Below are 12,338 nucleotides of genomic sequence, written 5' to 3'. Positions count from 1 at the left end.
GGACACCGACAAGAATTATGATAGTGAAAGAAAAGAGATAGCTGCAAGAGTATGCTCAGAGAGACTCTTTCCACGATCTCTTGCACAGGGGAAATTAGCCATTGACGTAAAATCTCATTTTAAGATGGTCAAAGCAATTGCTCGCTCTCATTCAATATTGTATCTTTGTTTGTTGTTTTTTTGTTGCCAAGTTTTGTCAATTCTTTTCATTCCAATATCTGATCAGACGTTTAGGGATGAAGAGTGTAGCACGAAGTCAAGGCAGACGTTTCTAACGTCAAATACTGCATTGCAAAAAATCTGAGATCAATTTCACAACGTCTTCAAATCTTATTTGGAACATGTCCAGACTTATAAGAGTTTAGGTGAGGCGAAGCTTCATGCATCCACGGACCATGAAATTCATAAAAAATATTTAATTCTCCTTGTATGTATGTGAATGTATCCTACATTATCTCACACCAAATAATGTACAAAGAATTAAGTACGTTTCGATTCACAACACTTTTTAATAAGGGTTCACTCAGTGACGATGTCAATGAAAGAAACCGATAAATTCAAATCGATTTTTATTTTATGCGGGTGAAACTGATTAAAAAAACCTTACTAATATAACAGCTATCCATATTACCGTTCAGACTTGAGAATTATTTACATTCAGCACATGCCATACTTGTGCTCATTTGCAAACCAACCACTACACAGCAATAGGCAGAACTCAAATACGACACAGCTGATTGGTTCGCCTTTTGAATTAACACATCATATTGGACAACCGTAAATATGGCGAAAAGGAAGCAACCATCTTCGGAATCAACCAGTTGCTCTTTTCCCAAATGTGAAAATTTTCATATTCATTACAAACAAACACTGGAAACGTTAGTTAAAAGACACGTACAGACATACCATCAAACCTGACCAATATTTTACAAGAAAACGACGCATACTTCGGCACGAATATTGTTCAGTAATCTTTGTTAAATTTTCTAAGTGTCAATATTGTATTAGCCATTACTATCTATGATGAAATAACGAATGCATTGAACACCACAAGATGCACACAAGCCATCTTGCACGGTAAATGTTCTCATTATATTTCAAGTACAACAGAAATCATTGATTTGTTTGTGAAAAAGCGTTTGCTACGCGCAACGAACTATCACTCGTTCAAACGTTTCCATCTTCTATATCCGCACAACACTCAATAAGACCTCCATTATTTTAACTTATGGAAGTTGATTTGATTCGTTTTCGACAAGAGTACACACTGATCTGTAATTATAGAAAATAGTTCGGAAGGAAGGAGTGTGAAACATCAGAAAAAATCACGTGGTAACTAAATACGGGACTGTTCTCTTGTGTTTTCATCCAGCTTCGAAGAGATTTGTTTGTGTATAATTCAAGTCCGTTTTATCATTTCCAAGTGGTGTTATGCAATGGCGCATCCATAAATGGAGCCAAAAAGGGAAGGCACGATATTGTCCATCGAGTTTCCCAAATAGTTTCACAACAACAACAATATATACATCGGTATTCGTTGCATGTTGCTGACATATATGGACTTGAAAACGAGGTAGAAAAATATTTATACACACATGAGAGGACCACAATCCGTTAGAACGCAGGGAATGCTGCGAGCGCCGGAAATCCAGTTTCCCACCGAGATTGTTAAATTGCATGAATGTTATTGTGTTGTATTGTTATGACAAGAGCATCCGGATTGAACATTACTAATTAAATAATATATACAATTGTTTTACTGTAGTGGACTTGTTTTTCCGACGAACAAGAATATGTTTGTCGTAGAACATTATGAAGTTAAGGCATGGCTGATTACATGTGATGATTAGAAAGGAGATGAACAAAAACCATAGCGTAGGGATAAGAAATTTAGAACTTTTAGAAATTGGAAAATATGACACTAGGCAGTTGGATGGAATTAGATGTGGAAATTGAGAAGGTTTAAAGCACACACACACACAGAGAAAGAACATTATATTTCAATGACATTGAAGTGTTGAGGACGTGTGACGGATCTTGGTATCATTGAACAGCGACTTCTCTCTGGTTGCCGTGAAAACATAAGTGGGTGACAAATCGAAGACAATAGTTTGAGCAATGGAGTCACACAACGACACGTGGGGGCCTGTCCATGTACGCATCTTCAAAACCAATATCACACATCCATTGGCTTCGGTACAATTGTATTATTTATTTCGGCAGTGATAAAACACGTAAACGTGCAAGGAAATATGCAACATATTTTTCGGGTTCACCTTGACATAACCATTAATGTACAATGACGCACAATTCTTTGATAGCTAGACTCTTATCCACTTACATAATTTCATACGTTGCCTTCAACTTTACCCAAGAAAACAGAAGACAAAGAGTCCCACTCGTTACGCTACCCTTCTTGAAATTCTAATTATAGTCATTTCGTAAGAAAGATTTACAGAGATTTAACATATATATATACACATACGTTAATTATTTTAATTACTAGTCTGATGATGTCTTGTGTAAAGACGAAACGTAACTGTTAATAAACTATGATTTCCTACACAATGGCTAGGGTATGTTGGGCAATTGTTTCTCTAATACGGATCCGTTTTCCCGCCAGGCAAGTCTCTCGCCGTAACCCTTCTTGAATGTCACGACATTAGCAAAGTACCATTACTTGTCTTAGTTTTTTCAACAGCTTTGTATAAAAAATCTTTTCGAGAACATAAGCCGAAAATTGACACATGAAAAGAAATTCTATGAATGTAACAACAGAAGACGGCGGTTAACGTTTCCTTGGAAATTAAAAACAACACTGTCGCCATTACGACATAAACATTCTCATATGACCATTATGTGACATGTTTTCAATTTAAAATTAAACAATCCCGCAACCACGAAAAGTTAAAAAAAATGAATGACAAGCTGAGCAATAAAAGTTTCGCGGTAGTCGACCATTACCCCAAACTCGTCATCAACTAATTCGGAACATGCACTATTCGTTACTAAGACTGGAACAGCCAGAAAATTGTATGGAGCGAACTTGCTACGTTCCGGACAAGTCTAGTTCGTGTTTTAAAAGATATACCGGTGCTGGCCCTCTTGATTTTTAGCATCTCTCTTCTCTGAAACAACATCCGTGTCCGAGGCGTATCTTTCCCAAATCTTATTCGGCTTACTCAAAATACGTCACTCAGACAGTCGTTATCTTTGCAAAAAGTGCGCAAAACATCGCCCACGGAAGGCAAACACCAGTCTGCATGTCGCCGTTCTTTCTGCGTCGCTTTCACTTGAGACCACGAAAATTCAAGTGGAAAGGCTGAGAGCAAGATAAAATTTGCATTTTGCACGCATTTTTCAGAAATGTCAACGGTGAGTGCTAGTTTGTTCGCGTGACGGGTAGTGTTATCGCTTAAATTTGCGTTTCCGGTAAGATGAGAGATGTTATGATAAGTCTATAACCATCTTGACAACGAAGATACGCAATCAAAACAAGAGTAATTAGAAAAATGGTATCTTTAAAATGTTAAACGTAAACATTCATCAACGCAAGAAACAAAACGTGCAGAAAATCGCCTTCGCGAAATCCCGCGTCCTTCTCTTACCCCACAAAAAATCATAGCATTAGATTTCTGACGACAAGGGACATGGACCACATACAGATAGATTGTACTAATTGCTTGTGCAGAAGATCAAGTGCGCAGTCTATGAAATTGACTAATTCCTGACATTTTCTTCTAGTGGATGAGAAGCTTCAAGGAAAGAGTTCATATCCCTGGACTCGCGGACAAGACGAAAAACGCAACATTTATTCGAAAAAGATTTCGATATACAATGCCATTTTAAAAAACTTGTTGCAACTCTTCGTCTCAAAACGAAAAGAAAATTGGCCATTATTTTCAAAGGAGAATGTTTAAAAAAAACTTCAATTTTTGGTAAGGTGTTTTATAAGGTAAAAGATCCGTCGATTAATAATAATGCCATTATTGAATAATTCGGTCTTTTTCGATTCGCACACCCACGATTAACTTGTATCATTTTGATGTCTTGAGTAGTGTCGCTATTCGCTAATGATGAAATTTCTCACATGGAAGATGCCAATCTTTCACAATCGCGTCAATCGATCATGAAAAGCGGCTTTCATCACACATAGGCATGTAAAAAGTTGCTGCATACGTAAGTGCTAACTGTCATCCTTTTAATGCTTTTGACACACCATTGAAAATAAATAAAACCTTCAAATATTCGTGTTCATATGCGCATGCGTTTTTCAATCACTTGTCATATATGGCACATGACCGGTTGCTACGCAACTTGGTTAGAAGAATATTTTCCCATTGTCAACCTAAACGTCGTCAAGTAAATATTTCGGCTTGAAATCTCACAAGTGAAGGTGATGTACCATATTACACGAAGACTCGTACCAGGCCTTTTTCTCAACGCTCGTACCAGGCCTTTGAGCAACAGACAATAGATTGCATTTACAGTCTATTATTGTGTAACTTTAGTCAGGATTAGCTCAGTTTCCATGAAATCAATCCCAATATATGATCCTGATCTCAACCCAATCCATCACAAATCGTATTGTCATTGGCTGACTATGCCCCCTAGTGCTTATAATCTGTTCGTGAAATAGCACGTAAGAGAATGGCGGATAGAAAATATATCTGTGCTCGAAATTTATTGTCCAGCAACCATCGTGTGTGGTAGTTTTCAGGTACAGTAAACCATCCAAGAGTTTGAACAACTCGACTTGAAATAAAATTCTCATATAGATGACGAAACTTCAAAATTTGTAGTGCAAAAAAAAACGTGTAGTTAAAATGGGAACTGAGAAGTTGTACTTGTATTTCTACAATTTTACCTATCACTAGAGTACGATTCAACTAAACTCCCGCCGAAACCAAACGCTAAGGAAGATGAATCGCATTTTCAATTGAAATAATCTCGTTTGCAGCTTAGACAGAACAGGAGAAAACAGAAAACTGCTCCGAAACACTGTTAAATCGCACACAAGCGTAAGTATTCATCCCCGCAGTTTGTTTATTTATCTCCACATTTTAACAGCTCCACGTCTTTGAAAATCACTACTTAGTTCATTGAATGTGATACACAGAACACGCGTTCAGAAAAAACACGTGGTAAACGTTAAAAACGCAATTAAATGGTTGTACAATAGCAATCAAAAGGTCTTGTTGCGAAATTGTCTAGTGCCCAGCTTGCAATAAATTTAACTCTGTACTAGCATTGTTCTCTTTTCTATTGCGACAAATAAAATAACGAAAGATAAAAGAAGCATGGTTCGTGTTTTAAAAAGCCGTTTTTCGTTGATACTTAAAAACATGGGCGGTATAACCGAGACATATATGCCCTATTTGATCTCAATACTCCAATAGTAGATATACCACAGATAATAGGCAGGTTTATTTCTCGAGAGTTTGTGGATTTCTGACAGGCATAAACCAACAAATGTCAAACAATAAGAGTTGACAAGGAACTGACACTATACATTAGCTTCAAATTTTCTTGTTTTAAGAAAGGCATGTTTATGATACAAATTACAACATCAAACATAAAGTTTGGCTGTTTAATAAACAAACTGATTCAATGATATGCACTGTCTAAGCGAACCGGGCCATATGAGTTCCTTCAAATTCAACCATTGAAATCAGAAAAGCAGATAATTGGACGTGCAAGAACAAAATTCAATATTTGCTAGCCGATTTCCTATACTTGACGTATTATTAACACTATCTGGATTGTGTAGACAAGACAATATTTATACAAACTTAGCACGTGTGCTTTAGCACCGTGGTGAGAAGTATAAACGAATTTCGTTTCATTCGAATAACAGATGCTAAATCACTCGTTTCCAGCATCTTCGACGCACACAGTTCAGTTAAGAAAGATTAGCGTAGATCATATGGCAATGAACATGATGGCAACTCGGTCAAGGGAACAACTGATTTCATTCATTGAAAACTTGACATGCTTAGCAATTACTCAATCAGCGTTCGTTTCTACAAACATCCGCAATATCGGTGAAAATCCATTGTAAGGATAAAGCTATGCAAATTAAATGAAGGATACAATTCCGCTTTTCGCCTCGATTAAAATGTAACCTACAATCTATCAAAACACCTGAATGACTGACCAAGAAATCTGAACAGTTTGAACTGGTTGATGTCTAAATAATTTGAACAACGACATACTAATTCACGATATAGTCACGTGATCTTACATGTCAGTCATATTAAAGCCATAAGGACAACATGATGAAGATGAATGAATTTCAATTATAGCTTTACATTATCAATATTGGAGTTGAGTAAAAAAGATGGTGCTATTTCTCTATATAATTATGTCAGAATACATACTACAATTAACTCGCAAACACATAGACAATACACTCCACTAAAAGTGCCACTGATAAGCCATTTCTTTTTATCAACAGGTTGATCTTTTAAAGAACGAATTCTACTTTATGAACTGATAGGTGAAGACATAAGAATTGCTCTTTTCTAGAATGTACGATCGAACCATATAAGACACAAGCAACTTATAAATCATGACTGACTTAACCTCCTCAACTACACACAACATTCTCAATTCATGTATTGTCAATGTACTACAGGTATTTTATTGCAGTTTCTACGCAAGATGGATGAATAAGCCAAGACAAAGATAAACCAGGCCAAGAGAAACAAATTTATAAATCGCAGATGCATGAGTTCGTTGATAAAATTGTCATTGTAGTTGAGGTTAGGTCGGTCGAGATTTTCAACCTACTCGTAGTTTGCTTGAAAGATCAAATTGTTGATGAACGAGAAATTCGTGTTTTACGGTAAAAAATACAATTTCAGTGTACATGTGGACTTTGAAAACGATCCATTAGCATGATACATAAAATGCAACAAATAATTCAAGCTAAACTGTACAAGCGACTACGTTTCCTATAATATCGAAAATATCGTTTAAACTAAAGCAAAAAACAAAGACGCATGATAGCATGTTCGTGAACGTTATTGAAGTAATTTTTTAATTCATGAATGCAGAGAATACTGAATGGTCAATATTCATTATAATTTAAATGGCAATTAGGCATTGATTCTTTACAACTTCGCCCACAACTAACAATTACAACCTATAGTTCGAGTCCCGACGAAACTCATCCACAGAAATTAAACATCCATGTTGTTTCTAATAATTAACATCTCTACACAGAACAAAATAGAGCAATCGTGCTTTTTAACTTGTGCGCACGATTTACGGATTTATAAAGCGAAATGCTAATCACCCCGAAGTATGTACATATATGTAAAACCAATTAGGTAAGATATGCTCAACAACTTTCCTGCAAAATAGCTTGGCCTTGTAAGACAAAGGCAAAAAACAAAGACAAAAACTTAATCTATGCGCTACACACGATAATCAACATGCGAAAGGGGATGTGTGTATACAAATTGATATATTTGACAAGTTCCAAATGACTTCAACACACGGTCGTTCATGTCAAACCGTTACAACAACACGACACAAAACAGTTTAAAGCACATAAGAATTGTTAACAAAACTAAGTGCGAGCACAACAATGAGCAACATGTGTTAGAAACAACTGCCGATAGTGCCAGAATAGTTGCGCCATCTTTGAAAGATTTCGTACAGAATTAGCTAATAACAACGACATCATGTCTACGTCAATATTATTTTAGCTAGATGTCGCCTGACAGAAAAAAACTATAGATCCCAGTCACGATACGTCGTCTCAGTAATTCACAACGAAGCAAAAACGAGCTAAATCCTCTAAATATACTTTACGAAACTCGATGACCAGAAGTGCGGTCTCGCGACAAATGATACGGCCAAGAATTACACCAGACATTTAAATTAATATATTCCAAACGTAAGGATTGCGGTTTCCCTGTTTACATACCAAAACGACTTTTCGCAGATTTCGAAGATACGAGAGCATCTCAACGCTGGACGCGCGCAATCACAAACAGATGGTGCAAAAACTTTCAAACTCTCCAACATCTCTCTATTTTTGAGAGAACAGTCGACTTATACACCCGTGTTACATAGCAACACCAATAAACTCTCATCAACGCGTGCACAGACTATAACAAACCAAGAATTGATGTAAAATCGCTTACTTTGATTAAGACATCGCCATCCACAATCTTCGTTGCAAACGCAGTTCGCATTCTTCGGGCAATCTTTATCGTTCTCGCATACAGTCCCCCATTTGCAAAGCCGAGGTTTGAGTCTATAGTTGAGTCGACCGGGACATTCGTACTTTTCTCTGGATCTCTGTCGCCCGCCGTACGTTGCTTGTTTAAGAAAAATAAAAATACATAATATTAGTGACAGAAATATTTGCCAGTATAGATCAGCATCGTCGTCCGTGAGAGAAACAACTTTTCAGAATACATGAACGACACTACGAGTATAAAATCGGTGTTACCTAAACTATCAATAAATTGAAACATGAAAAACCACTGAAGGTTAAAAATATTCCTCATAATATACAGATACAGTTCTATATTTCAATAAGAAAACGCGTTTCGCAAATACACACAACGCGACTACATGACGCATGTACATTCGCTATCACATCCACACGGAAGAACCTTGAAGACCTCGAGAACATGCCATCGTTGCAATTTTGAATGAAGTGTCGAGGGGAGTGGGGACAACAAGGTCAAGTTAAGACTACACCGCACATGTTTGTGCATGCACCAATGAAAACAACGCGTGTGTCCAGTGTACAGGAAGACGGCAGGTGCGGGCTTAAATATCCAAAATTACTCTTTGTTCTTCGACGCCAAATCGATCGCGTGGCCATTGTGAATAATTAACTGATCGCGTCAATGATTTAGGAGCATAAACAAGCATCAAAAGCGCGCTTCAGATTTTTAACAAAAGATATTGTGTCCGTTTAAACCTCAACCGCTCAATGACTGGTAGAACCAGAAAAAGCAGACGAGCACATTTAGGGCGAAAAGCAATGCATATAGAAACCCATATCATTTGACAACTATATAACCAATGGTTGTATTATCTGGTGGATATTATATGCACGCTGCTCTTAGTACCTTCTGCTCGCACGAACGAGCACTGCGTTCATAATCGTGTAACGGTTTTCCGTTGATCTTCGACAAGTAGGTTCGTAACTTAAAAAGAATAAAATTTACACGGAGTAAAGAAGTGATTTTTCGTGACCAATCAAATTCTTCAAAAATAATACAGACGATAAAATGTCAGGGCACATGCTTGTGATATGAAAGAAAAGAGTACAGATCTCAAAACATCGCTATCCTGCAAATGCATGGCGCATTCCATGACCCATTGCCGACAGACAATCTTTCACAAATGCATGCTTTCCATGTATTGTTGAAAATTGCTAGAGCGCACGCGTGCCATTGTACAAACACTGTACCCGAGACAACTTGTGTATGGCGTGCGTTATTAAACAACATAATTAATTAATTGCGAACTATCATTACATCCTAAAATAAACACACACAATACAACGTACGTCAAACTGCAATCAGATATTATCAAGTCCAGTAACTACGGAGTGGTATACAAATTATGACAAAGTTAATTATAAAATAACGTGCCCAATGCACATGTTCATGTACAAGGCAATATATGGACTATACAATTATGATGAGATCCAAACAATAGAGCAACACATGTTGCAAATTAAAAGAGCACGTCAGTCGTTTAAGTGGAAATATAAAAGCCCGGTAAGGAGGACGGGGGGAGGGGGGAGGGAGGTGAAAAGTTATTATTTTGTACTGTTAGGATTTTATTTAACCGGATTCTCCCCAGTTCTTGGTGCAAAACTTATGTAATCTTGGAATAAATTGTGTAATTTATGAATAAATTGTAAAACTTAGACGTATACAAATCTGAAGATACTAAATGTCAGTGTGGTAAAACTTGTGTAATTTATGAATAAATTGTAAAACCTAGACGTATACAAATCTGAAGATACTAAATTTCAATGTGGTAAAACTTGTGTAATCTATGAATAAATTGTGTAATCTAGGAATAAATTGTAAAACATAGACGTATACAAAACTGAAGATACTAAATGTCAGTGTGGTAAAACTTGTGTAATTTATGAATAAATTGTGTAATCTATGAATAAATTGTAAAACCTAGACGTATACAAATCTGAAGATACTAAATGTCAATGTGGTAAAACTTGTGTAATCTATGAATAAATTGTGTAATCTAGGAATAAATTGTAAAACATAGACGTATACAAAACTGAAGATACTAAATGTCAGTGTGGTAAAACTTGTGTAATTTATGAATAAATTGTGTAATCTATGAATAAATTGTAAAACCTAGACGTATACAAATCTGAAGATACTAAATGTCAATGTGGTAAAACTTGTGTAATCTATGAATAAATTGTGTAATCTAGGAATAAATTGTAAAACATAGACGTATACAGTTCTGAAGATACTAAATGTCAGTGTGGTAAAACTTGCGTAATCTATGAATAAATTGTGTAATCTATGAATAAATTGTAAAACATAGAAGTATACAGTTCTGAAGATACTAAATGTCAGTGTGGTAAAACTTGTGTAATCTAGGAATAAATTGTGTAATCTATGAATAAATTGTAAGACTCAGACGTATACAAGTCTGAAGATACTAAATGTCCGTGTGGTAAAACTTGTGTAATCTAGGAATAAATTGTGTAATCTATGAATAAATTGTAAAACTCAGACGTATACAGTTCTGAAGATACTAAATGTCAGTGTGGTAAAACTTGTGTAATCTAGGAATAAATTGTGTAATCTATGAATAAATTGTAAAACTCAGACGTATACAGTTCTGAAGATACTAAATGTCAGTGTGGTAAAACTTGTGTATTCTAGGAATAAATTGTGTAATCTATGAATAAATTGTAAAACTCAGACGTATACAGTTCTGAAGATACTAAATGTCAGTGTGGTAAAACTTGTGTAATCTAGGAATAAATTGTGTAATCTATGAATAAATTGTAAAACTCAGACGTATACAGTTCTGAAGATACTAAATGTCAGTGTGGTAAAACTTTTGTAATCTAGGAATTGTAAAACTCAGACGTATACAGTTCTGAAAATACTAAATGTCAGTGTGGTAAAACTTGTGTAATCTAGGAATAAATTGTAAAACTCAGACGTATACAGTTCTGAAGATACTAAATGCCAGTGTGGTAAGACTTGTGTAATCTATGAATAAATTGTAAAACTCAGACGTATACAGTTCTGAAGATACTAAATGTCAGTGAGGTAAGACTTGTGTAATCTATGAATAAATTGTAAAACTCAGACGTATACAAATCTGAAGATACTAAATGTCAGTGTGGTAAAACTTGTGTAATCTAGGAATAAATTGTAAAACTCAGACGTATACAGTTCTGAAGATACTAAATATCAGTGTGGTAAGACTTGTGTAATCTAGGAATAAATTGTAAAACTCAGACGTATACAGTTCTGAAGATACTAAATGTCAGTGTGGTAAAACTTGTGTAATCTAGGAATAAATTGTAAAACTCAGACGTATACAGTTCTGAAGATACTAAATGTCAGTGTGGTAAAATTGTGTAATCTATGAATAAATTGTAAAACTCAGACGTATACAGTTCTGAAGATACTAAATGTCAGTGAGGTAAGACTTGTGTAATCTATGAATAAATTGTAAAACTCAGACGTATACAAATCTGAAGATACTAAATGTCAGTGTGGTAAAACTTGTGTAATCTAGGAATAAATTGTAAAACTCAGACGTATACAGTTCTGAAGATACTAAATATCAGTGTGGTAAGACTTGTGTAATCTAGGAATAAATTGTAAAACTCAGACGGACGTATACAGTTCTGAAGATACTAAATGTCAGTGTGGTAAAACTTGTGTAATCTAGGAATAAATTGTAAAACTCAGACGTATACAGTTCTGAAGATACTAAATGTCAGTGTGGTAAAAATTGTGTAATCTAGGAATAAATTGTAAAACTCAGACGTATACAAGTCTGAAGATACTAAATGTCCGTGTGGTAAAACTTGTGTAATCTAGGAATAAATTGTGTAATCTATGAATAAATTGTAAAACTCAGACGTATACAGTTCTGAAGATACTAAATGTCAGTGTGGTAAAACTTGTGTATTCTAGGAATAAATTGTGTAATCTATGAATAAATTGTAAAACTCAGACGTATACAGTTCTGAAGATACTAAATGTCAGTGTGGTAAAACTTGTGTAATCTAGGAATAAATTGTGTAATCTATGAATAAATTGTAAAACTCAGACGTATACAGTTCTGAAGATACT

At 35.5% G+C, this 12,338-nt stretch overlaps 1 protein-coding gene across 1 annotated transcript in view; it reads right to left on the bottom strand.

The window, feature by feature from the left end:
• LOC124438715 (neurogenic locus notch homolog protein 1-like) overlaps window positions 1-8,669 on the bottom strand; it is a 34,327-nt gene extending 25,658 nt beyond the window's left edge. Inside the window, 2 exon segments of the mRNA XM_046988915.1 lie at window positions 8,157-8,333; window positions 8,468-8,669. Coding sequence (XP_046844871.1) covers window positions 8,157-8,333; window positions 8,468-8,525 — 235 coding nt within the window. The 5' untranslated portion in view covers window positions 8,526-8,669.
• Between the last annotated feature and the right edge of the window lie 3,669 nt (window positions 8,670-12,338).

The sequence above is a fragment of the Xenia sp. Carnegie-2017 genome, unplaced genomic scaffold, assembly GCF_021976095.1.
Source record: "Xenia sp. Carnegie-2017 unplaced genomic scaffold, XeniaSp_v1 HiC_scaffold_19, whole genome shotgun sequence".
Classification (NCBI taxonomy): domain Eukaryota; kingdom Metazoa; phylum Cnidaria; class Anthozoa; order Malacalcyonacea; family Xeniidae; genus Xenia; species Xenia sp. Carnegie-2017.
This window is presented reverse-complemented; position numbering and strand designations above follow the sequence as displayed.